The sequence below is a fragment of the Strix uralensis genome, chromosome 10, assembly GCF_047716275.1.
Source record: "Strix uralensis isolate ZFMK-TIS-50842 chromosome 10, bStrUra1, whole genome shotgun sequence".
In the NCBI taxonomy this organism is placed as follows: Eukaryota; Metazoa; Chordata; class Aves; order Strigiformes; family Strigidae; genus Strix; species Strix uralensis.
In genome coordinates, this window is record NC_133981.1 from 18,257,941 (window position 1) to 18,284,016 (window position 26,076).

The following is a 26,076-nucleotide window of genomic DNA, read 5'->3' on the forward strand; positions in this document are numbered from 1 at the left end:
GAAGATGGTAACACTCAAGAACATTTCCTGTCACAGGGTTGTTTGACCCAACACATTTCTGTGTCTGTTGGCTTCAGGTACACCTGCAAGTTCTACTGAATCAGTGGGAGCTATGGCACTGGGGGCTTGGGACCCTTGGGGAGACCCCTCTGAGCAGTTCACCCAGATGTTTGCATTAGGATTGTTCGCAAAATATCTTGAGTTTTAAGGAAAATCAGCTGCTGTAGCTGACAGGGGTTCATTTCCTCAGTTTCTCTGATGTTACACGCCCTGGTTGGGCAAAACATTTGGTGCTCATCATCCAGAGGAAAGACACAGCCATATCCTTCCAAACAATCTCTCATGCCTGCTTTTACCTCAAGCCTGTTTGGTCTGAATTACAATATTTCATTATTGCTACAAATGAGAGCATGTCATATCAAATACAACTGCTCAGGGTGTTATTTCCACGGGGGGGGGGGGGCGGGGAACCAAAACTGATTCTGGGAAGAAAGGCAAAAGGAGGGTGCAGCAGGCACGGGGGCACTGGCATGGCAGCATGCTCGCCCAGGGTTGAGGGCAGCATTGCCAGGGCTTGCAACCGACACAGTCTCATGCCTTGCCCTGCCAATGTTTATTTTGCTTGGGTAAATGTTTGATTTTAGCAACACGACTGCAATGCGTGAGCTGTGCTGGGGCTGTAATTCAATGGGAGGAGGCAGCTATGTGCCGGGAGAGCTGCTAATGCCGCAGGAATGCCGCACTTCCTTGGGACAAGAAAAGATGGTGCCCAGGGCCCTTGGGGACAGCACAGCTTGTCTTCCTCAGCCTTGCTCTCCTCCTGCACCTGGGAGCTGAGTCCCAAAGCAGGGTTATGCCTTGCTCAGGGCTCCTGTGGCCCAAATAGACATGATTTCTGAGGAAAAATTAGGTGTTTCTGTTATTGCAGCGAGGCTCCCATCCAGGGCTGCTGGAGGACCATGAGGTGCTGTGGGGCTGGTGCTGCCACCTGCTTCCTGCTAGCCTGGGTGAGATGGGAAGGAGGCACCCAGTCCAACTTAGGAATAGCTTTTATTCACATTTCCAAAGAAAATTGAGGTCTTCTTTCTGCATGTGCTACAGGATGGCCATCAGGATGGCAGGGAGGAAGAAGGGGTGTCCTTTCAGGACAGCCGGCACAAGAGTGGGAAGGAGAGGGACTGTCCCTCTCATGGATTTCAGTGGTGGCGTAAGTGGTTGTTAATCCACATTTCATTGCTAAAATGCTGCCAATGCTCCAGTTAAACCAGCAGGCACCACTGCTGGCTCCTGAGCCTGCTCACCATGGCAGGGGTGAGGACATGCAACATGGCAGCTTCACAGCGAGCGCCCATGGCCCCACTGGCCAGGCTTTGCTGAGCTGGCAGCAAAATACCTCCTCGGAGGTTTAAAGCTCCAGCTGTGAAGTCACCTTGCCAGACACAGCTTGTGGGCTCTTGACACATCCCCAAGGAGTGGCCCCATTAGTCACTGGGTATGTGACCAGGGTGAAGGTCTTACTAAACCTCCAAGGAAGAACCATCTGAGGCACTCGGTATTAACGCATTTTATTTTCCCAGTGGCCACCCTTCTCAGCACTGAGTCTTCATACCGGTAGCCAGGGGACTTAGCCAAGGAGATGAGATGCAGAGCTTGGAGGGGTTTAGGAGATTCAGGCTGTCGATCTGGCCTCAGATTTATTCAACTCCCTTCATAAACTCCAGGAACTCTGCCAAGAGGAAGACATTGGAGACAAGGGGTGTGAGGTGGGACCCAAGTGCCCTCACAGATGCCAAATGCACTTTTGGCAGCTTTCCCCAGCCCTGTCTGCTTTTCCATCCCCCCAGTGCATGAGAGGCTGAGGGGGGATGGTTACCACTCTTCTGACCGTGGCAAGGACTCATGACTCCCACTGGAAATGTCACTGGAGCCCAACATCACCCTTGGCTGCCACCAAAATGCCAGAGGTGAGTGTCTGGGGAGGGACATAGCAACTGGCTCAGCTCAGAAATGGTCTGGGGGTCATTTCAGCAGCACCGCATTCAAAGATACAGCCCTTCGGAGACGGTGCTTGTGTTTAGGGGGCAGGAAGGGATAGGCAGGTCTCTGGTGAAAAGCAGCATTGCTTCAGTGCAGGCTGGCTTTCACATCATGGGACAGTTAAAGCAGTCCCAGGCCCTTGCTACAATTTCACAAGCGTAAGAAACCCCCCATGCCTGGGCAAACACTGGCTGTGGTCAGGCGTATTGCCCAGCACTGCCTGTATGAGCTCATGCCCGTCCAAGAAGGTAACCAAGACCATGGGAGCTGCCTGGGGTATGCTCAAGGGCTCACAACCAAACTGCATGCAAGAAAGAGTCCTACCGTCATAGTCAATCCTGCCATCATTGTTTTTATCACCATCTCTCATCAGTTCTTCTATGTCATCCTCAGTGATGGTCTCTCCCGTTGCCTGCAGCATGATCTTCAGTTCCTCAAGGTCGATGTAGCCATCAGCATTTCTGTGCGAGGAACAGACCAACACATTGGGGAGGGGGAGCCAGGGCGGTTGCTCCGCTCCCACCACCCTGCCATGCTGCGGTCGCAGCTCTTACTTATCAAACATCCTGAAGAGATCTGAGAGTTCCTCTTCAGTTTTTCCTTTGCTGTCATCTTTCATACACCGGACCATCATAACAAGGAACTCATCAAAATCTACAGTGCCGCTGCCTGCAGGCAGAATAAATGCTATCAGCTGGTGCTATGGTGGGTGGATGGGCAATGCCAAGTGAGAGATCACACTTCCCTTTAGTAACCAAGGTCCAAAACTCAGGAGAGCAGCTCTGCAGCAAGAGGCAGCTTTCAGGACACTGGAGTAAGTGACTGAGGCCCTTGCACCCTGATGTCATCACTGAATTTTTGCCTTTTGCAGTCTTTTTGCCAAGGCAAAATGAACCAAAAGTCCTACTGGAAGCACCGATGAATGGAAATTCCTGCTATGGAAATACCTGTCCATCTCATCCAGAAGGCAGGTATTCATGCACTGTGTTTTTGTGCCAGCAGTACACTACTGACACAGCTTTTTTCCTTTTTTGCCTGATTTTTAACTGCTTTTTTTATTTTCCAGTTATTTAGTATAGTATTTCTGCCCAACTTGCACACAGTGGATTTCATTATGTGTGATCACCAGTGCACTGATTTAATCAATATTGACAGTTATTTATGTGTGTATGTGTGTGTATACTTGAGCAGTGAAAGACTTGCCCGATGATAAAATCCTTTAATTGTGGCATTTCTGAAATGGCAGTTGCTACATTCAGCCTATATTTTGTTTCTTAAATGTATCTGTGCAAATTCAGAGTACCCGCCAAGACCAATTCAAGCAGTCTGATCATTATAGGAATAATATTTTTTTATAGTTTCTCTTTGTCTGGAAATTTCCTAAAGGAACCACGCTGGTTTGGTGGGTATTTAGTGTCCTTCAGAATCACAGCATTGCAGGATGCTCTGCACAGGATGCAACTGTCCCCAGCATGGATCCTGCCAGCACTGCACAGATGCTGAGTGCTCCCAACCCGCACCATGCCCCCTATGCCTGCAGATGTGAGAATAATACTTGGAAGAGTGGAAGAAACCCAAGTGTCTCACCATCCTCATCCACCTCGTCTATCATCTCCTGCAGCTCCTCAGGGGTGGGATTCTGCCCCAGCATCCTCATCACCTTCCCCAGCTCCTTGGTGCTGATGCAACCGTCCTCTGCCCCCAGCACGAAGATGTCAAAGGCAGCCTTGAACTCTGGGGAGAGAGTGGAGAGGAGATGTGGGGGGTCTTTCCCCGCACCTCGACCCTGCAGGCAGGTGGCCCCAGGGCAGGAAGCTCATCCCAGGCACAGCCTCCCCTGCCCATGCACCCCAGCACTGCCTGGGCATGGCGTAGTGGGGACACCTGGGCAAACACAGAGAAACTGCTTTGCTTGAAATGCTGGTGGATCAAAACCCCTGGGTCATGCCCTGCTTTGGCCAATCTGGCCAAATCATTTTCTGGGGTGTAATTGCTGAGGCAAGCTAGGCTGCTGGCTGGGGACCTTGTCTTTAGGCTGCGGTGTCAGGTTAAAGATGCACCTACCATTTTTTTGCTCCTCTGTCAGCTGCTCGACCTGTAAGGAAAACACAGAGACCAAGTCATTTTTCCTTGTCAGCATCACTGATTGTTAAGAGGACATGTTATTTGTTCAACAGCCTTTGCAAAGGTCAACCAAGCCTCACAGCAGCCACCCTCATGGACTACAGGATGTACAACCAGTGGGGTTTTGACACCACAACTTTTTGTAGTCTAAGAGACGCTTCCCCTTAAAAAAAAAAAACTATTCCCAACTCCTTTGAGGTGAGCATCATTTCTCTAGAGCAGCAGCATCTGATACGCAGCAGAAATAGCCTTTGCACAAGCAGGGGAGACCCACAGGAAAAAGCATTTGTCTCTGTCAACCATTTGGGTTTAATTTCTTGTTGCTGGCAGGCTTCACAGTGGGGTGTGAAGTTGTTTTTCAGCCCTACATTCAGGAAACTCCCTGCACTATCCAAAGCGTTGATAGCTGGTCTACTTCCATCTGAGTCAGGGTTTATTACAAAGGTTTCTGCCTCTGAAGGGAGCTGCTATGCCCTTTAGCCTGTTTTGGGTAGCTCCCTGAAGAAATGGTCCATGGAGCCATTAGACATTAGCTGAAATGGCGTGGCAGATTGTTCCCAAACCCTACCCTAATTTGTTCCCCACAGACGATCAGTGGGAGCTTATTAGTTAGCATGAGTTAATGAAAATAATCAATGAGGAGAACAAAGAGGAATCCATCAGCTCTGTGTCATACCTTTTTAAGTGCATTTCTCTCTTTGGCTTTATTCCTGCCTGCAGGTACTGCTTATCTAAAATTGCTGACCCCACCACTGTGTCCAACTGCCCCTTTGGTAGCATCCATGAAAACGTTGACTTTTCCATCCCATGCTGGTCCACAGCCTCCCTGGAGTCAGCCAGATATGACCCCCTGCCAGGACTGCCTCTGGCCTGTGCAGAGGGGGCCTGACCCCACTAATGTCTCCTTCCTACCATGCCCAGGGAAGCAGTCCCCAACACCCATCCATGCTAGTTGGGGCAGAACCTCGCAACCCAGAGTTGTGCCACCCTGTCTTTGAGGGAAGGCTGATGCTTTTGTCCCAAAGAGCAATGGTTTTGCAAAAGCCAGCTGGAAATTCTTCCTGCCTGCAGTGAGAGGTGAGGAAACTGCTGTTTCTTAGTGGGACAGAGCCGGTGGGAAGCAGGCAGAGCGCCTTATCCCACTCCCCACGCAACAGGAACAAGTCAGAAAGCGCTAAGGACGGCGGCAGGATTGCCATTGCAGGAGGACACCCAAGTGCACCGTGGCCCTGGTGCCACTGACGGCAGGCAGGCAGCTGCAGGCCCTTCGTGGCTATTGTTTGGGCACAGCAAGGGCAGCTGCAACGTGCCCTTGGCCAATGTCCACAGCCAGCGTCCTGCCACTCGGGTAACATGACCCTCTTAGTGCATTCACTATTTATAAGCCCGGGTGAGAGAGGTGCTAGAGATAAAGATGAGCTTCCCCAATTGTTCCCAGGCTTTGGTATTTATCCTTGCATCCCTTTATCTGGACACTTGTCCCTGGCACTGTTCTTAGCGCTGCTTAACAGAGCCTAAAAATGTTCCCAAAATAGCTTTGTGTTGCACACCCTTATCTAGGCATGAGTGGGCAAGATGAAAATCCATTGGGTTGTCTGGCTGCATGTAGGGAATTTGGCATAAATATAATATTAATATATGTCATCAGCATGCAGCAAATAAAAAAAATGTTCACTTTTGAAGTTTCCTTGACTACTAAAATGATAGATGTGGAGCTATGCTGTATGTAAATTAAATGCATTGTAACCATAGAGTGACACTTTTATTACAGAGATGTCTCTTGAGCTGTTTATAGTGCCCTCTGGCCACGGGTGCTGTGTGCAGCTTTATTCCTCTTTTCCCTCCACATCATTGCAGGGACAGGTTTCTCTGGCTGCGGTGTGGGAAGACAAGCACTAAGCTCACAGCACTGCAGCAGCTGTGGTAATGCCAGGTCTGCTGTATTTTGCTTTTATCAGCTCTCCTTTTCATCCTGTGTTTCCATTCAAAGTCAGACAGGGGAAGGTGAAGGTCTTGATTTTTTTTTCCAGGTAAATGTTTTCTTACAGTTAAAATCTTGGGGAATAGATCCATGAAAAAGCTGTTTGTCTCAGCTGCGCCTGGCTTAGACTTCTTTTGCCTCTGTAAAGGTGCTGGCAGTTAATGCCCAGGACTTGAGCCCCACATTTACCAGCATGCCCCCACCTTCAAACCAGTGGCAAAATCCTTATGGGAACCCATTGGGTCTTTTGCATGGCCCATTTCCCTGGGCAAGGGCTCTATGTTTGGGGTAAGTTTCTGAGGTAGGAATTTCGGGGTTGTTCTCTGTCGCTGCAGTTTCTTTTTCTCAGCTAAATTCCTCCGTGGTCCAACTCTGCTGAAGCCCGCAGGCTTCAGGTAGGGATGACCTTCACCTGTGGATTTTTGCCCATTTCTGAGGCAGGGATTTGGAGAGGGGCTGGAGCACGCAGGTAGGGAACCCTTTCTTTTTGGGGCTCTCTGCCCGTGCTGTGAGCATGCTGTCCCAGCTGACAGGCAGACCCTTTTGGCTGTGGGCATCGCTGGCTTGCAAAGCATTTCAGCCCTTCTCCCTAATTACAGGCATGGGGTTCCTTAACAATACGGAGAGGACCTGTGCCTTGAGTCACAGAAAACATATTTAATTTTTTAATTAAGCTTTTTAGCTTAATTAAAAGAGGTCTGGATTTTCCTTGACTTTACAGGTCACATTTTTCTCCCTTTTGGAGGTGTTGGTTGGGGGACTTGGCATTTTATTGTACAGCCTTTCCTAAGCCTTTTCACACTATTGGGATCACTAGGGGGGTTCCACTTCACAAGGTTCAGGGCTGACCAAAGGACAGGAGAGGTGTGAGCATTTTGGTATTTTCTTCAATTATGTATCAAGCACCATCTGTCTTCCCTCTAAAAACCTCAGAATTAAAATAGGACTTGTATGGTGTATTTTTTGTGCCCTTGGTTAAAATCAAACCTGATCAACTATATATTTAAAAAAAAAATTAAAAATCACCAGAAAGCTTTTATTTTTAACTCCAGTTATGGAAGGGACACAGTAGCAATCCACACAGTCCAGAGTCTATTTTCATCCTTATTCAACTCTCATATCACTGTCTGTCTACATTACAAAATAATGCAGTGTTCTTATTACAGACCAAATAGTTTGGGTTTACACAGTGAGTGCAGCATGCAGCTGTGTAAGTTAAAATAGCCATTAGGATGCTCTGCGTTCCCCAAGAGCATAGCTCACATTCTGGATTTCTGCATAGCAGATATCAGGAGCGGCAAAGCAGAGGAGGATGTTTGGAAATAACTTACAAAAGCTGAAGGTTTTTTTAAATCTCCCAGAAAAATATTCAGCTAAGTAAGGGGGAAACGTAGCAATAGCAGAATTTTAAAGCACCATAAAGAAGAGGGTGAGGTCTAACCCATACAAATAATGTTCATTTTGTGGGAAACACTGCTCTGCTTTGTCTGAGCTAAAACCAGCAGCCGCATCTTATACTTTCAAGATTTTGTTGAGATTTATAACATCACCTATGGGCCATTTCCCTGCCTTGCAGCAGGGAACCAGGACAGTAGTTGTAAATAATTTAGCAGCACAGCTGAGAGTTTCACACTTACAAGAGGAGTGTGAAACCTTCACAGCCATCAGTGGGAAAGGTCTGTGTCCTGGATGATAATGTTGATTAAAAGTTGCCACCCTATAATTATTTCTTATTTGCATTGCTCCATTGAATTAACACTGTCACAGCTTTGGGATATCTACTATAAAATCCCCCAAAACCCTTTAAACCCCCACCTCCCAAAACCACAGCCCCAAAGGGAGGCACTTACCGCTGCCTTATAAATGTCATCCATGGCTGGAGAGAGTGGGTGAGGGGCCGGGGGACGTCAGGGTCACACTCCACCGGTGCTGCCCCCGTGAGCCCGGCTGATATAGGGGGCTGCCCGCCCCGGGGGATGTGACCAGCCCACCAGCAGCCCTGCACGCCCATCCCCTTCCCCACAGGAATGCCTCGCCTGCATGCCTTGGGATGGGGACACTGCTGAGCCCAGGGCTGGCATGTCCGGCACCAGCCCCAGCCCCACTTCGGGGCAGCTGGAGGTTTCCTCGTGACTTCGATGTGGGAATGAGCGAGCCCTTTCAGCTGGGTTTCGGTAGGACCCTGCTGATATATTGTGGTATTTGGCTGTCCTGACTGGACGCATGACACCATGTCACCTCCACCTCCCATGTGTTCCCCTGCTGGAAGCTGCGTTAGAAAGATTATACTGTGCCTAATTAAATCGGGTAATATGGGAAAGGCATGTCTCCCAAAATATCCCTGTCCAGCAGCAAATGTCCCCTGGGGGCAGTGGGGACAGGGGGTGTCAGTCTGTCCCCAAACTCATGGGGGACATGCGGCTGGGGCTGATGCGCTTGGAGGAGCCAATGCTGTGTGCAGGCGGGCACTGAGGACGGGGCACTGTGCAGTCCCGATGCCGTGGTGAGAAGTGTGGAGGCAGATGGAGCTTTGCCTCCGTTTCCTGCATTTAGCTGGGGTTGCAAAATGGGGGGTGGGGGGGTGGCTATCAACTGTGCTTGACTTCAGGGATAATTCCTGATCCTTTAGGAAACCAGGACTCACTTCACCTAACCAGCAAGCTGACCTGCCCCTCTGCAAGCAGGGAAAATCCACGGTCCTGGATTTACCATGGGTTTACCCCACCATGGTGGAAAGCAAAACACACCAAAGGCCTCCAAGTGATGACCAGCGTTTTCTCAGTGCAGGGAAAAGCATTTTAATCCACAGCAATCAAAGCAAAACCTCTCATTTTGGTGATTCGGGACTCCCTCTTGTGTCCAAAGGAGCTACAGATGGCTCCAGGGGCTCAGGGTGACGAAGTCTTGTCTCCAGCTAGATCATATCCACATTAGTTAGCAAAACTGAAAATACTATGGATGCAACTGTTAGGTTTCATCTCTTCTAAAAATCCCTTCTCCCTTTAATAGAAATCATGCTGCAGGAAAAAAGCTGTTGTCCCTTTGTAATGCCTAGCCAAAGTGGCATTAGCCACAGACCTGGGGTGGTGTCAGTACAAAGCGAGCGCAGAGCTGTGTCCCCACACCACATCCTCCCAGATTTTGCAGTCCTGAAAGATTAACTTGCTGCAGAGCCTGCTATGAACTGCGGTCCTGTGGGTGCCTGCTGGCCTTGATTTACCCAGGCTTCAGTCGGGCTCTTCCTCTTCTCAGCATGGGGATGGCAGATGTAATAAAAAGGAAAATAGTTGCATTTAAGGAATTAATTTTTGAAGTATGTTAGTCTTCAGAATTGGCACATTAATATTTTGGTTGCCTTGAACACAGAAAAGACAGAAAATGCTGCAAAGGCTAGTAGTTATTTTGTTAAAGGGCATTGGAGCCTGTTCTCAGGTGAAGTCACAGGCTGGGATGGGAGATCTGCTGTCTCCCACCACCAAACTATCACCCAAGCCCTCCTGGGCACCCCCATGGAGAACCCCCAGTGAAGTGCTGCCCTGAGGAGAACCCCAGCCCCAAGCTACTTTCCTGCCTCGGGACTGCCTGTGGAGCCGGCGGGCGGCAGGTGCTGGTCCCGGGCACTGCCAGGCACATTGCAGAGGGTGAGGAATCACACCTGACCCCATCCCTCTGTCCCAGAAGGCAACGGCTCTGAGTCATCCCTCTGAAAACAGCCCCTGGGATGCATCAGAATATATCTAGGGCTGATACATGGCGGGAGCAGAAGCTCTAACATTGCCTTCAAAGGGTTGTGGCCACACTCTTGGCGCAGCTGGGATGAAGTCCAGGTTGGGATGTGGAAGCAGGGTCTCTGTCTGCTTAGGGAGGGGAAATCTGGGCCACTGCCACCATGCACACTGACATGGGAAAGCCATGCTTCTGCAAACTGAGACTTACAAAACACAGGTATGCCTAGAGGGGAGGTATGAAATCCATTGCACAGTGAGCGGTGATGTTCCTCCTGGGGAGGGAGGTGCAGGCGAGGGGTGTCATGTCAACCCCTAACTCTCTGCTTGGTGCTTGGAGCCAAAGCTTCCAGCATCCCCTGGCTCTCCGGAGCAGTTCGCTTACAAAAGAAGTGGGAATTGGGGTTTCGTAGAGAAACCAAGCGCCTCTGCCATGCAAAGTGCAGGGGGGAAGCTGTTGCAGCAGGCATGGGGGTGTCCCAGGGAAAACCATCCGCTCCTGCTGCTTCTCTTGCCTTCCTGCACGAGAGCCACAGCAGAGACCGAGCACGGCTAGCTATAGCCTGAGGAGGGCTGCCAACACAAGCACCCTTAATCCAGGCGCATGGCCAGCTTGGTGGCACACCAGCTGTCACTGAGGTTAGGCACAGCACATTAGCTTGGGCTTCAGCTGCATCCCAACATGCGAACGCACTTGTCAGTCAATCCAAGGTACCAAGACAAGCAGAAGGGTTTACTGCACTTTTTTCTCCAAAAATCTCAGTTCAGGTTTTCCTTTCCAGGCAGCTGCAACCCACTGCAAAACAAGCAGAGGCATCCTTCACGTCAAATATAAGGAAATAAGCAGAAGCCCAGCTAAGCTGCAACTTTATTTGAGGTCAGGGGTGTTTGCAGTGCTCCTTGGGAAGTCTGTTGTGGCTCCAAACCACAGCAAAACACTCCAGCATCCCCCTTCTCTGCATGGGGCACCCAGACCTGAGTGGGGCCAGACCCACTCACATCAAAGCTCTTTTATTTATTTCTACCAAAATCCTCCTCGGAGGGTTTTAGCTGATCAAGCCTGTTTGCCCCCTTCCCCAGCTGCATTGGTCCTGTTGATACATCTTCTCTGGGAGCCAGGACCGGGGTTGTCACACCATGACCCACCTCGGCACTTGAAGGCAGAAACTGCTTTAGGAAGAGGAGAAGGGTACCTATCAAAACTGACAGCCATGCGAGTGCTACAACTTGTTATTTAATTAAGGAGATGGGACATTCAGAGGAAGCTTAATTAAAGTTGCTCTCGGAAACCACTTATTATCTCATCAAGACGCTGAGCTCAGCAGCAGCTCCTGCTGATGCTGGGACAGCGTTAGAAAAATCCCTCTCAGGCTGCCTTTACTATACATGTTTTCTCCTTACACACATCATCCTTTGGCTAAGTTCTGACCAAGGCAGTGAAAATAAAATCAAAATAGGTTTATCCAGCTCCATTTGCAGAGGTGTTTGCTTATCTGTTGCCTGGTCCTGGTTGCATCTGCCAGACGCCAGCATTTCCCCCTTGTAGTGTTACTCCCTCTGCACCGCAGCTCCCTTCTGCTGAGGAAACACTTTCTGTCCAGATGACTTTGAAAGCCACATGTGCACCCAGGGCATTTGGCATTTCTGCTACTATTAATGACACTGCACTGGAGCTGATTGAGCCCTCCCTCAGGTAACATAAGGAAGGACAGAGAGACGTCACCTTCATTTTGCTGGAAGGTGCTTTTTTACCCAAACCTCCTGTGACTTCCCCTTGGGGCAACTTGTGTTCACTGGGAAAAGGCTGAGGACGATTTACTTCCCATCCTTTAAGATTCTCCACCTCTGTTACAGATTCCTGGCAAGATCCCTTTTGTGAGCACAGATTTGAAACACTTCCCCGTGCTCAGTGGGACAGTGAATTGAGGTAAGCAAAGTCCATAACGTCAGTGAAGTCACCCCAAACTGTCATGTGAAGCCTCTGAGAATTAGTATGGAAGGGCATTAGGTCAAGTGAAACATTATAACTGAGAGGAACATCTAATTAGGAACATAAGGATATATTGCAGGATGCTGTCACACTTAGCCTTGAGAGACAAATATATGGCAGAATACTATTACACTCAGCTATGCAAAGGCAATTAAAACAAGGAAGAGTCTTAAAAATTAGATATTTGAGCCAAAACCAGGACCTTGCACAAACTAACCCTCATTTAAATGTGAAAATCTCACGTGTTTAATATGTAAACAATATGATAATGAAGTAATACATGCACTGTAATTCTATACCTTATTTTTGAATATGCCACATTTTCTAATCAACCAGTCCTTGGGACTCTTACTAACTCTGAGAAAGTATATAAACCCTGTTTTGTAACTGTTTGGCATGCTGCTGTGTTAGATGCCTGGCACCCTACTCTGCAGACTAATAATAAACAAATATCTCTACTCAGTGTGTTGCTTGGTTTATTGCACACCGAGTGAGAGAACCCAGTTTTGGGACAACGAAACAACACCCTGAGTTCCCTCTGGGCTTATCCGTGAGGCCCTGGACCAAGTCCATGCAGGTCTGATCCATCAGCCCAGCTCCTCAGCTCTGTTTTTGAGGTGACGCTATAGACTGAGTAAAACCATATGTTTGAGTCAATGCCTAGGCTATAGTGACACTTTCATTTAGGATTGAAGGTACTGCACTGATCTTCTGAGGAGGACCACTAACCACTGGCTCTATTGTGTAAGCCTGATATTTTGTATAAACAGTGCATGCCTTTCTAATGACTACACACTTGAAGAGGAGCTAAAAGATTGGGAAGAGGGGAACATCCTGCCCCAGAAGGCCTGAAAAGCATGAAGTCAGCAAAAATACCACTCTACGCAGACGTGGAATGAAAGAAGTACCTTGACCCTGTGTGTATTGGCTTGCACACCGGGTGAAAGAACCCTTCTTTTGGGATAACAGCACCAGGCACGTTGGTCACAGAACTGCTCCAGTGGTGCCTCGGCCCAACACGACAGTGTCCAAGCCTTCAGCAGCACATGGTAGCCACAGCTGGCCATCAAGAGCTGTCTGCGGCTGAGGGAGGTGCTGCTTTGGACCACTGCCAGCACTGCTTCCAGACGCAGGTGCTCCTGAGCACCTCAGCACACCGCTACTAGGAAGATCAGCCCTCTGCAGACAGGACTGGCTTTGCCCTCTTGCAGTTCAATCTCAAACGCCCTGTGCTACCATCGACCTGCGCCGCCAGGTCCAGGCCGTGTGCGCTGTGCACACCCGTCTGCAGCTGCCTCCAGCCGACTGGGGCAGGCCTGGCCCTCCCCGCCGTGCCTGCACTGCAGTGCACCGCGCAGCCCAGCGCTGTACAGCGCCGTGTCGCGCAGCGCTCCCTTGTACGGCACAGCGTGGCACAGACACTACCTTGCGCGGCGCAGCCCTGCAGGGCAGAGCGCTGCACTGCGCGGCCTCGTACACCAGCGCAGCTCCGCGCCCCGCTGCGCGGCCCCTGGGAGAGCCAACACGCATGAGCGCCCCGACACACTAAACCCCGCCCCGACGAGCCGTAGTCCCGCCTTCCCGCGGTAAGCCCCGCCCACAGCGCCAAGCCCCGCCCCTGCCGCCGCCGGCGGCTGCCAATAAGGAGGCGGCGGGCGGGGCGAGCCGCACCCTGGGAGGGGGGGTTAAGGCAAGATGGCGGCGGCGGGAGAGAGGGCTGGGCTGGAGGCCGGTGCGGGCGGTGGCGGCGGCAGCCGGATGGGAGCGGTGACAGCGTGAGCGCGGCGGCAGCCGGTCCCCTACGCTTCTCGCGGCGTCATGGAAGCGGCGGCGGGGGGCGAGGACGGCGAGGAGCCCCCGCGGGAGGCCCGAGTCCTGGGTTCTGAGCTGGTGGAGACGTACACGGTGCGGGGCCGGAGGGGGGCTGCGGCCCGGGGCGGGGGGGGTGGCGGAGCCGGTCCTGTGGAGGCGAGCAGGGAGGCCGTGAGGGACGTGCGGGGCAGAGGCTGATGGTGGCGGTGAGGGGGGTGAGGTGTGGGGAAGCGGGCCCGCCTCGCCGCCGCCTCAGGCAGCCTGCGGGGTACCGGGGGGAGTGGGCTGAGGCCGGGCTTGGTGCCGCACTGGCTCCTGCTTAGTGCCGCTGTGTCCATCCCGGCTTTGAGGAAGCCAGGCAGCAGTTCTCGGCCCCGTTTTGTACCCACGCTAAAGCCAGAGCGAAAATAATTTGGCAGAAGTTTCCGAGCGGCTTCTGCTTCCGTGGAGGGACGCGTGTTCAGGGAAATCCGCTCCGAAGACGTGTGGGAGCGGGGTCGCGGGTCTCAGCCGGTGAAAATCGGCCCCTGAGCTCCTCGTAGCTTTGGCCCTTTGGGAGAGCTGGTGTTTCAGCGGAGGCCGAGTTTGCAAATGTCATGTTCTTGCCCACGTATATCTATAATATATGCGTGTGTGTATATCTGCGTATGATTATGAAAAATTGTTATCGAGTAAACAGCTTTTAAAGCTGGACGAAATATAGTAGGAAATATTTCCTTCAGGTGAAAATATTGTAAAAATCCCTCTTGAAAAGCTAATCTTATTTTCAGAGGAAATCAGGTGATTTGGGATAGACAGTTTTTCTCCTATCCTACAAAAAAAGAGGAAAGATTGTCAGTAGTGTTTTTGTTTGGGGAAGGAATTAAATTTTTGATGTATAACTTGTTTTTTAACTGGTTGCATTCTACCAAGAGTTAATTGGTCTGTTTTTCAGGAAGAAGCTCATCATAAAACAAACCTCAGCGTAATTGCAGACAGAAAACATCTCGAGCACACCACCCTTTAGTTATATAACTAAAAATGTTTTCTGCTGCTACTTCATTTTAGTGTGATTTGAATGATTTTTTTTTTTGGTAGTATGCACATAATGACATCAGGTAGAATGCTGTAGGAACCTGAAAGAGAAAAGTGAAAGGGGAGCAATAGTCTAGAAAGGCAGTATTTGTAAAGTTGTGTAATAGTTACAAGTAATACTTCAGTAATATTTCAGATACCTCTGAAAAGATGCCTAGAGAAAACAGAGCAACAGGAGAGTGATTTCTGAGTTTTTAGTAGGACAGAGGATTTACACAGCTGTAGTACATGAAGGGCCTAACTACTTTCCAATTGACAGCCCTTGAAACATTGTATGGGAAAGACTGTCAGGTGGTGAGTAGCCATATTTACAGACAAAAATGTAATGAGCATTCGGTGATGGAGCTGGTTAGAAGCTTGAAATAAATTCTTGAAAATTGCTTCAGCTCTTTCTGTTATGTTAGTTACGTGATGTGTATTCACGGAAACGATGCTGCTGCTGTGGAGATGTTACCACTGTGTGTGTGAGGATGTGGTTCGTCTCCTGAGCAAGTTTGTTTTCACAGTCCCCAATCAGCCGAGAGACACGGTCAGACTTGTGTCATGGTGACTGGAAACTTCCATTTCAGGTGTGAACCAAGACTCAGCAGTGTTAACGTTGGTGTTGAGAATTTTCATTAGTATTTTGTAATACCAGTGAATGAGAAATTCAAGTTAATTTAGTTGAGAAAATGTCAAAATGTTATCTATTGCTTATTCCACTGGAGGTTATGGACACGGGATGTGAAACATTAGCTACTTTGCTGCTTCTGCCTGCAAACTAGTATTGTGGTATAGCCAACCTTTGGTAGTACTATTAATGTGTTAGATTGAGCTGTAGTCCAGGCATATAACTTTGCTGCAGGTAGTGTTCAGCAGATGGGCTTATAGTTGGGGATAACATTTTAAGCTGCTGCAGCTAAGCCCAAGGAAGCTTATATTTTCAAGGCCAGATTTCTTTTTTAATGATTATGGTTCTGGAAATACCGTGCTATTTTAATGCCATTTTTCTTGAAAGCTTTAAAAGGGTGTTTGAAAGGCAAGATTTACCAGTATTTGGTCCTACTTTGATCCTCTTGCTGCATTTTTGAAGGAGTTGTGGTATTAAGCTTACCTGTGTGTAAACCTCCTAAAAGTGTTAGCAGGACTTCAAGCCTGCAGCCTGTTTGTATGAGATAGACCCAAGCCAGTAGAAATGTAGGAATAGATCTTTAATTGAAAATAGGAATTTTACAAAATTATTCAGAAGGTGAAATGTTTTACAAAAATTAGCATTTGTGTTTGGTGTTCAAAATTAGATTAGTGGCACTTAAAGGTGTGATAAAGACCTGTACCAGAGCAGAAATGAAGAAATTAGATGGTGCAAAAGTCCGTCAAATCTGGTAAAGGTGAGAAAGGAAATACAGCAGTAGCAAACTGCATCTTTATCCATTAACATGTAGTAGTCAAGGTGGCAGCAGTCCTGTTTACATCCTTGTTTTTGAAGGAGTTGTTTTTCTTTTGGCGTATGTGCTTCCCGTTGTACTCCGTATTTCAGAGCTCATAATATCAATAGAAGGAGAGTTATTTTAATGACATCCATTTGACAGCTGTGAGATTAAATCCTGTAAAATATATGAGGGAGGCCCACAGTTCTGTGTAATTTTGAAGGTACTTTTAAAAATGTGATTCTTGTTGGAGGAGTTAGGGTGGAAGGCAGGATGTGCATAAATCCAGCAGAAAAAAATACTGCACTTGATGTTTTTTTGCATGTGCTGGTCCAGCTAGACGCTGGCTCAAGACTGGCTGATTGCTAGAAGGCCTCAAGGCTGCCAGTGCTTCATTTGTTTCCTGCTATGCATTTGTTTGGCCTAAAATTGCCTTCCTGCTTTTCCTGTCTTTTGCAGCTGTTTTTAATATAAATACTAGCTTTGATATTTAAGGAAAATCCTGTGGCTTCCTTGAATGGGTGTAAACTATCTGACTACTTGACCAGGCAGGGAGGAGGAGATGCGGTTGCATCACTGCTGTGGAATTTGGGACATACTGGCTGCAGTCACACCTGTGTCCCAGTCTTTCTGTGGGCAGCTCTGTCATCTAAGTGAGGTGCTTGTCTTTTTCTTGATAGTACTGAAGTATGTGAAGTTGGATGAGGCTTACTGTAGAAATGCAAGTTTTCCATGTAAAGTGAGATGGGCAGGTTTTTGTAAAGTGTACAGGAAGTAAACAAAAGGCAGTCTGGAATCACTGCTGTTCATTTAACAGCTGGTTTAAAAATTATACATCTTAAAAAAAATTTAGTACATATTTCACCTTTAAATATTTAGGGAGATGAAGGCGTGCTGTTTGGCACCGTGAATATTTAACTGCAAAGAGTTTGAAGTGACTGGTTAGAAAATCATGAAAATACACAGCACTGCAGATATGCTAAACACTTTACAATGTAGAACTTGGCCAAAACAACTGATTTATAGAAAGACATACAAAATTTATTACACAGAAGAGTTTGGTAGAGACATGGGGAGGAGGAAAAGCTGTGAATGTAAACACTTTTGCATTTTATCTCAATAGAAATGCAGTTTATGGCATAAATATGGCTGGAGATTTCACATGGTATATTTATATCTGGGAGACAGTGCAGTGTGAGAATTTCATCATCTCTCCATGTATGCCTTCTAGCAGTTGGCTTGACAGGTAGGCAGTCACTGAAGAATCTTAATTTAAACTGTCAGCCTTATCGTATTAGTGCACTCAAAATTAATTGAAGATGAACTTAGATATCTGACTTTTTTAGAGACTTAAGGTTATCTTGCTTTAAAAGGATTGATTTATGTATTGAAACAAGTCTTTGGAGCACAGAAGCATATTGCATTTGTATTTATTCTTCAAGATAATGGCAGCTTGTGGATTCATGTGAAATCACTTGCTGTCATTCTGCATACTGATGCTGTTTGAGGGGTGAATATGTACTGCCAGCTCTGGCTGCGTTCTACATGGGGAATGCTATGGCTTTTTAAAGACTTAATTTGAGGAGTTGTATCGGTGCATGTAAACGCTCACTTTAACCTGACCAGACTATCTATTTGGCTTGGTGCTGTGTTTCTAGAAGTGATCAGTGCTTTCCATTTCAGCAAAAGCATATGAAATGTTTAATTACACATTTACTCTGACTGTATTGTATATGGAGGGGAGGGGCATTCCTTCCTTGTCTTACCAGCTGTCAGTTGGGAGCTGTGAAATTTACTGTGTTTTCTGTGTCTAATCTGAGGTTTATGCGTTGTTTACTCAGTCTGCATTGCATTTAGCTATACTGCTTGATCTCCCATAATTTAGCACAGTCAGCTTTTAAAAAGAACTAGTCTTCTTATTATGGCTTCTAAATGTAGTACTACTTTAGTTCTAACTTTAATCCTCTGGTTTCTTTGAGTCTTTCCTTACTTTCCTCAGGGTTATGAGGAACTTTTGAATGCTCAGGTTATTCCTGTTCTAGTTTGTCACTGGCTCAGTGAATAATCATGATCTGCTGTTTCACAACACGACGGGAAAGCAGATGCAGTCCTTAATTGAGACTGTAATTCTGTGTAGGCATTCATCTGTGTTTTCAGTACTCATCCGAACACTGATGTGTGGCTTGCTGTATGCACTAGTCAGACATCTTGACTCAGTTCTCTGTAGGACTTGGTTTTTGTTCAGCAAGTCAGTGTCAGATGCTTACAGAAATATAATTGGTATGAGATATAGTTCATCTTTTAAAATGTAAGTGGTATTCTATTTAAATGTTTGGTATTGTGCTGGTCTGTACTAACAATAAGTGAAAACTGGCCTTTTACATAACAAATCGAAACTGTTGATGCTTTTTGTTTCCTCCTGTGGGTTTAGCAACTAGATGTGCATCATTCTCATAGCAGCTATGAGTCAGGTCTGTGTGATCTGTGGTAGTAAGCAAGTTCTTAACTGTATTAAATGCTTTCAAGATTTGATTACAAATTTTTTTTCCCCCCAAGGAATACAGTTGGATTGGATAGCACAGTTTATTTGTTATTTTCAAATAGCTGTAGAACTAGTTTTGCTAAGCCTTGTTTGTTTTCTACTTTGTGTTTTATTTTGTACCTTTAAAGTTTCTTTAGGAAGACTTGCTTCTGGCATATCTAAAGGTTGTGTGAGCTTCCTGCAGAACCAGTAGTGTTCAATCTGGAAAGTCACCTTGAATTGTTTGGTACATGCTTGATAAAAATACTTAGTTTTGTGTAAAGAAATGTTGGGTTGCTTTAAATAATTCTGGTGGTTCTTTGGGCACAATTGTAACTCTCGGGAAGCTGTCTTGTGTTATTTACCCTAAAAGGAATAAAACAGTTAATATTCAACCAAAGGATTTGTCTAGATTTTGAAGAGTTAAGCTCCAGATTTCTGCTTAACCGTGTAGTGACAGCAGGATGGTTGCCAAGTTCCTCTGTTGTGGAACTTGGTAGATTGAAGAAGAGATGCTGCTGTCTCAGGCTTGTTGTGGATAGCTATGAATACCAATTTAGCTAGCAGAAATCTTCAGAAAAAGCAGCTTAGAGATCTTGGTTATTAACCTTTGGGTTGCAAAAATAAAAGCTATTGCTTTACATGAGGAAGCACCTGCATGTTTCTGTGTGTGGAGCAGCCTTGTGAATTAGGCATCCTGCATCAGCAAAGTCACCTTAGAGTTTGGATTAGCTTTTAGTTAGCTATGATACTTTAAGAATGTAGAATCACCTTATAGTGCTACATTAACCAGCACATCTCACAGTCAGCTTCTCTTTAAGACAAAAGCTTTACAGTTCCCTTTAATTTCTTCCTTTCAGGTATACATTATTCAGGTCAGTGTTGGCAATCATCAGTGGACAGTCAAACATCGTTACAGTGATTTCCATGACCTGCATGAAAAGGTAAGGATATTAAAACTGTGGCCTTGGTCTCTTACAAAGCATTGTACAGACTGTGTAGTTCTGTTGTATGGGACATAAAGTCTTTCTTCAACAAAGAGCAAGAATATCTGCCAGATACCATCTGAACTGCAAACTAAATCATTTTTGTATGAGCAATATTACTTGCCCCTCTTACACTCCCCTCTTGAACTGGGGGAGGTGGGCCTGGACAACTTCAGCCTTGGACAGAAGCTTGTGTCAGAAAGAGTGGAGTTCAGGCTAGAGTCAATAAATGTTTTGCCAAGAGATGTTTATGATCAGCTGATCTGGTAACCAAAAGCTGGATTGGAGCAAAGTCTCTTCTGGGAGGATGATAAAACTGTCCTTAGATGGTAGCATGGGGTAGTTACTAACTAATGTTGATTAAAAACAGCACGTGAAAATAAGGGAAAGTCCACTATATTCAAGACTGGGCTGCTTTCTCAGAAACGTACCAGTTGTTCTGTTTTATCACCTTAGTTACATTCTGCCCTGTGGTACTGTGAGTGATTCTCTCAGAAAACACTATTATTGAACTTCTCATCATTTTATGATAAAATATTCTTTCTGAAAATACCTGATACTTTGAAATCAATAGCTAAATTTACTGAAGTTATTTTTGGATCTTACCAGGATCGGGCAACATGCTCTTAATGTGTTCCATTGCATCTTTTGTGCAAGTTCAGAATGTGGGTTGGGTAGTAACTCTGGTCTCTGTCTTTCAGCTTGTTTCAGAAAAGAAGATAGATAAAAATCTGTTACCTCCTAAGAAGATTATTGGAAAAAATTCTAAAAGCCTGGTGGAGAAAAGACAAAAGGAATTAGAGGTCTACCTGCAAACCCTGCTAGTCAAGTTCCCTGTTACTGCTCCAAAAGTTTTGTCACACTTCCTACACTTTCATTTATATGTAAGTTATATTTTTAGCATATGAAATGGAGACCTAAGTGTCTTTTCCTAGTTCTCTGACTTGGAGAGAATAGTATGGAATCTTCATAAAACAGCTGAAACTGCTCTTTTTCAGCATTTTGCACAGTGTAACAAACAACGCATATTTTTAAGATTTTTGACGCTGCTTTTTATTGCAGTAGATACTGGGCTGGCAAGTAGTGTGGGTAGGGACTCTAAGAGGAGAAAATAAATGCTGGCAGGGTAGTTGAAAGCTGTGAATAAATCTGAAGCTGAATTTGCTGTTAGGCTGAAGTCAATAGTGCTGGCTCTCTGAAGGAACATTGCATAATTGATCCACACACACCCCTACTTAGTGGTTAATGGTTAGAGCTGTGGTTCTTACTGAAACTGTTTCCAGTAGCCCAAATGAAGAAAAATGGTGCTTCTCCATCAGAAGCACACTGATGGAGTGGCCTCTGGAGAAATAGCTCCAGCCAGCAGACAAGAATGTTACGGTAAAGTGTGCTTGAAGAAAGAAGCAGTGGCTTGCTTTCGTGTTCAGATTGCAATTTGTTCGTTCATCTCTTGTCTAATTAGCCTTTTTTGCAGTATGGTATCATGTTGTGAGAGGGAGAATAAACTTTATGAAGAGGAGAGTGCACTGCAGAACTCAATGGAAAGGAGCAGCAGTAATTGCTTTGGGGTGGGATGTGCTGAGGTGTCACTTCATGGTTTCATATAAAGGCTTCAGAAATGAGTCACAAGTGGTCCATTAGGCATGTTAATTAAGCTTTAGCAACAAAGAAAAACCCATTTTAGTTGTTATGTGAACATAATTACCCTGGTGAGACTCTGGAGTTTGACTTAGATAAACAGTAGAAGGTTTACTTCATAGTGTTGCTATTACCCTGCATATCTGAGTGAGAAGCACTAGTTTGTCATGATCTAAAATGGATTAGAGATTTTAAATGTATTAAAAATGTGTGTGATAATGTAGGGACAATTCTGTTCAAATGGAGTAAACTTCCTGATCGCCAGAAAGTTGCATAATTATTTTGTTCTCTGGCTACTCTCTTCAATGTTGTCTGTTTCATTCATGTTTCAGTGCTGTAACTTCAACAAAGGTTTTTATGCAGGCAGAAATTCTTCCTAGTCCCTCTCGTGTTTTTCAGTTAGACTGTATTTTTTCCTCTTGCTGTAATGTTCATCCTTGTTTACTTTTCCAAAGAACTAACATTTTTTGGATATGAATGGTTCCCTGTTTCTATACTGTGCTTGTGTATTAAGAGCAAAGTTGTTGCTTAATCTGAATTTCTTTGCTTTAGGGAAGCCTGGCTTGAGATGTAAACTCAATTGTTTTTGCTTGGAACTTTAGAGTACTTTTAAATATTTACCAAAGAAAAGTCAGTTATTCAGCAGAAAAGCTAAATACCACAGCAATTCTACTGGAAAATAACTTTCCTGCAGAACTTTGATCTTTTAAAATATCTTTGTTACCAGACAGCCCATCTGCATGCTTGAGCCATTACAATCCCTGATATTGCCTCATTAGTTTATATAGGAATGCTGCAATATTTTGTCTATTCTTATTTATAGTATTTCCAGTAGGAACAGTTTAATTTTATTTCCTGGGTTAATAGAACTAAATGGAGTTAGAAATACCTACGATAAATACATTAAAACCACTTTAAAGCCTTTACATGTCACGGGGAGAAGCCAGGTACAGCTTAGGAAAGAGAAGCAGTTGCATGTGAGAGCAACGTAGAACGTTATTGTTACTTTGACATTAAATAGGATGTCTGCAGTGATATGGGGATGATTATTTTGTTGCACTCTTATTTTGTCATCGTAGAAGATCTGGTTTCTTAACTTACAGATAGAAGCTTTTGCAGGAAAAGAATTGAATACCCACAAACTGCTAGGACACCTGCAAACAATGGACTTCTGTGGGTTTGATGCATATAAGTAGTTAGAGCTAAGACAGAGGTCTCTTGTAGACAGAAGAATAGAGTTGCTTTTTTTTTGACTTGGACTGTTATGACTAAGAGGCATATTCTTGTTTTGGTTATAAATGTAGAAAAAAAATTCTGCTCTGTCCCAGATGATGAAAGGGATACAGAGTATAATTTTCAATTAAGTCTGTGCATGCCAGATGAGTGTAATTGGCTTATTCAAATGAGAGTCAGAATTGTTCAATTTTGTTTGGAATGCAGCTTCTAGCTTGTTGTTCTCAAAACTGTGGTGTGGAGGCTTTGTTCATCCTCAGTGAGTGGGGTTTCAGTTATACTAAGAATGTGCTTTTCTAAAATGCCTGCCTCATCAAATGAGCTGAACTGTCTGCTGCAGATGTCCTGTGGATTTATTCCCTTGGTAGGAATCATGAGGGATTTGTCAGCAGAGTAAACCCATCAAATATTCATTTTGTGACGATCCATAATATCTGTTTATCCTTTGCAGCTACCTTAAAATGAGATGCGTGTACCTAGGGGAAGCTTCACTGTCACAAATAGTTTTGTTTTATTCTTTTTGTGGGCTTTTGAGAGAGAACTGTTGGAAATGCTCAGAACTGTTTCTGCACTTCCACAGAGCATTTGCTTTTTGTGAAGAGAAGTATGCCCAGATGGGAAATACTTGTACTGATCTTTGTGCACCTTCAGATTGAGAAAGAACAAATCCTTGCATTGAGATTTTTCAGCCTTTTTCTTTCCCTCTGAAGGTTGAGCACCTGGGTAGGTCCAGGAGGGTGGAGAAGATGGAGGATGGGGAAAAGCGGCTTTTGAATTACTCTGCAGCAAGCATAATAGAGTTGGAAGTCCAGGAGACTGATTACTTTTTATATCTCTCTTCTTCCCTGTAGCTGTTAATCTAAAGTTTTCTGTCTGTTAGTGATACTCCAAGGAATGTTGAGTGCTTGATGCATTAGATTAGTCTTAATAATGCTATACTTCTAACAGTTTCTTCAAAACTGAGCTTTCTTTCAACTTGGGCTAATGATGGCTAGCAATAGTTGCAGTGTTGCTGTTGCCCTTTTCTAATATATGCAGGATGTGATTATTTAAATGTAGTTCAGTATCTTCCATCTTGGAACTGAAAATGATATGAAATTAAATAATTTCATGTCATTTTTATAAAGTATTTTCAAGTTACAAAGAAATCCATAAGACACAATCACAGTTGATTTCTGTTTAAAAAAAGTCCTGTACTGCAGAAAAAAAAGGAGACTTCAGCAAAGGTACATGTTGAAAAATTGGAACCTTAAGTATGTAAATAACTATTACAGTGGCTTATTCTTTGCAGGAGATCAATGGGATTACTGCTGCATTGGCTGAAGAGCTCTTCCACAAAGGTAGGGAACTTGCAAGAATTTAACTGGGAATGGTTTCCTCTGTGCTTGTGTTCATATGCCTGTGATATTTGATCTCCAGACAATGAGAGATCTGAATCTTCCATATCAGACTATGAGACTTTTTCTTCCCCTTCTTTCTCTTCACCTTTTTCTTGCTGTTTGCACTTTGATTCAAGCTGCATTTTGGGAGGAGCTGTAACAGTAGTGCAGCTATGTTTGGAAACAAAACAGAGAAATTGGTGAATTTAGGTATTAGAAAGGGCCTACTACTCTGTGTCCTTGAAGGACAGGATGTGGTACTGGTGATCAGAAGCCTTTGTTAAGCTTTCTGTCTTGGTATGTTTTAGTGTAACCTGTAAGAAAATTTGGTTTATATCAGTGAGTCCTGATATAGTGTATGATAAGTGCAAGAGGGCACTTATCTAAACTAATACTGTTCTTCCAGAATTCAGGAAAGATGAGACCTTCTGGTCAGTTAATTAAAGGATGGCCCTTTCTGAGGCTGACAGATGGAAATAACATGCACTTACTGTAACAGCAACAGCTCTTAACTGGTCCATTAACAGTCAGAGGCAAGTGAAATGATTAACCTGTGCTAATTTTGTTTTGAAGGACATGCTAGATGCTACTGTATAATTCCAGTTGGCTGAGGTGATAGATGAAGCATGTTTCAGCATGCCACTTCAGATCATTCTGGCACAAAATTAAGTTTAGGTGAAGACATTTCAGAGGGTGCACTCAGCAAATTTTGGAACATTTTAAGGAAGTTTCTGAAAAAAATCTTTCCTGATTTTGTAGTGCCTGCAGTCTCACTGATACCAGAATCATTGATGTCTGACTGTTGTATATTAGTGTAGCCTTCCAGTAATGTGCAGATGAACACTTGGACTTGCTCCCACTGAAGCCAAAGGGAATTTTACTCCTCAGAGCATTTCTGAGAACACTGCTTATCATGAAAGCTGATGCTGTCTTGTCCATGAAGTCAAACTGATGTCCCTAAAAGGGAGAGGAGAAAGATATTAATTCCACATGTGCGTGTTCTGACTGCTGCAGTTCACATTAGCTCTTGTTGTGCATTCAGAGAGGCTTTCAGATGCTGTTCCCTACTGTTCTTAGAATGAAATGGGATTGTAAAAATATTATCAGATAATACATTTACTGTTCTGGGAGTTTGCACTGGTGTTAGTGTGGTGAAAGTTCTCGTACTCTCCAAGAAAACATATTTGCTACAATTCTGCATTTGGGCAGTGTAGCAAAAGATGTAAGGTCTGTTTTTTAGATGGCGGGCGCAGTGCTTTTTCTGAATAGAGTAAGTCCTAACTGCTATAGAATTTAGGGATACCTTGGAAAAAGCTTAGTATCTCTTACGTTATATAAATGAACTTTATTGATAGATTCCAGTCCTGTTAAGATTGAGGGAAATTTGCCATTAGGAGTTTCAGGCTTGTATGATGAGAGTGCCTGTTTGAACACCTGGTGTAGTCTGGTGTTAAAAACCTATAAAATCTCAATTCAGCCATTCTAGTTTAAAGTGGCAAAAAAAGACATTGTTTTAGTACCTCAATTGTGAGTTTAGAGTATAAATTACAACCATTTAATCTCTAACATTAGGTCTTTCATGTACTGTTTATTCTTTTTAACTATTGCAGCAGCTGTGTTTGATACCATTGTACTCTATTTTTCAGGGGAGCAGTTGCTAATGGCTGGAGAAGTCTTCACCATCAGACCCTTGCAGTTATATGCTGTCACTCAGCAGTTGCTACAGGGGAAGCCTACGTGTGCTAATGGAGATGCCAAAACAGATCTAGGTCATATTCTGGATTTCACTTGTAGACTCAAGTATTTAAAGGTGAGCTATACTTGCACAAATACTGGAGATGTTGTTTCTACCAGACTAACATGATTCTTGGCATGCTTTTGGAGTCTAGTTTGAATGCACCAGAAGGTCACTGATAGTAAACACCTGCAAGCATTTAGAAGTCAATGTTCAACAGGTGTTTGTTCTGTCAACCTTCAATACACATACAGTTCTCTAATAAAAATGCTGATTCTCCAATGTTTCTTCAGCAGTGCTCTCTGTAGAGATGCAGTCACAGAATCTTAGTGGGTGCTAGTAGGAATGGGGAGATAGATAAATATTATTCTCTTCAACCCTGCATTCTTTACAGACGCTCTGTCTGGTAGGCCAGTGTATATGTATACATGTGTG

The 26,076-nt window shown here is 45.1% G+C and overlaps 2 protein-coding genes across 4 annotated transcripts in view; one reads left to right on the top strand and one right to left on the bottom strand.

Annotated features, from left to right (window-relative positions):
• Window positions 1-1,549: 1,549 nt before the first annotated feature.
• On the bottom strand, window positions 1,550-8,124 carry TNNC1 (troponin C1, slow skeletal and cardiac type). Its single transcript, XM_074879478.1, has 6 exons — window positions 7,993-8,124; window positions 4,102-4,132; window positions 3,625-3,771; window positions 2,592-2,706; window positions 2,362-2,498; window positions 1,550-1,726 (listed from the first exon to the last, which is right to left on the bottom strand). The coding sequence occupies exons 1-6, from the start codon at window positions 8,014-8,016 to the stop codon at window positions 1,695-1,697; spliced, it is 486 nt and encodes a 161-aa protein (XP_074735579.1). The 5' UTR covers window positions 8,017-8,124; the 3' UTR covers window positions 1,550-1,694.
• A 5,419-nt stretch (window positions 8,125-13,543) lies between these two features.
• NISCH (nischarin) overlaps window positions 13,544-26,076 on the top strand; it is a 32,267-nt gene continuing 19,734 nt past the window's right edge. For all 3 annotated transcript variants that reach the window (XR_012630285.1, XM_074879479.1, XM_074879480.1), the window contains exons 1-5: window positions 13,544-13,762; window positions 19,531-19,614; window positions 20,358-20,540; window positions 23,819-23,867; window positions 25,553-25,716. Coding sequence is in view for 2 of the 3 variants with exons in the window: in XM_074879479.1 (XP_074735580.1) it covers window positions 13,676-13,762; window positions 19,531-19,614; window positions 20,358-20,540; window positions 23,819-23,867; window positions 25,553-25,716 (567 nt within the window). In the remaining variant the exon portion in view is untranslated. The remainder of the gene's footprint in view (window positions 13,763-19,530; window positions 19,615-20,357; window positions 20,541-23,818; window positions 23,868-25,552; window positions 25,717-26,076) is intronic.

Coding starts and splice junctions, on each gene's coding strand:
- TNNC1 (XM_074879478.1), bottom strand. CDS start 8,016: ATGGATGACATTTATAAGGCAGCG. Junction 4,133..7,992: donor ATGACATTTATAAGGCAGCG/GTAAGTGCCTCC, acceptor TTTTCCTTACAG/GTCGAGCAGCTGACAGAGGA. Junction 2,707..3,624: donor AGACGAGGTGGATGAGGATG/GTGAGACACTTG, acceptor TTCTGCCTGCAG/GCAGCGGCACTGTAGATTTT.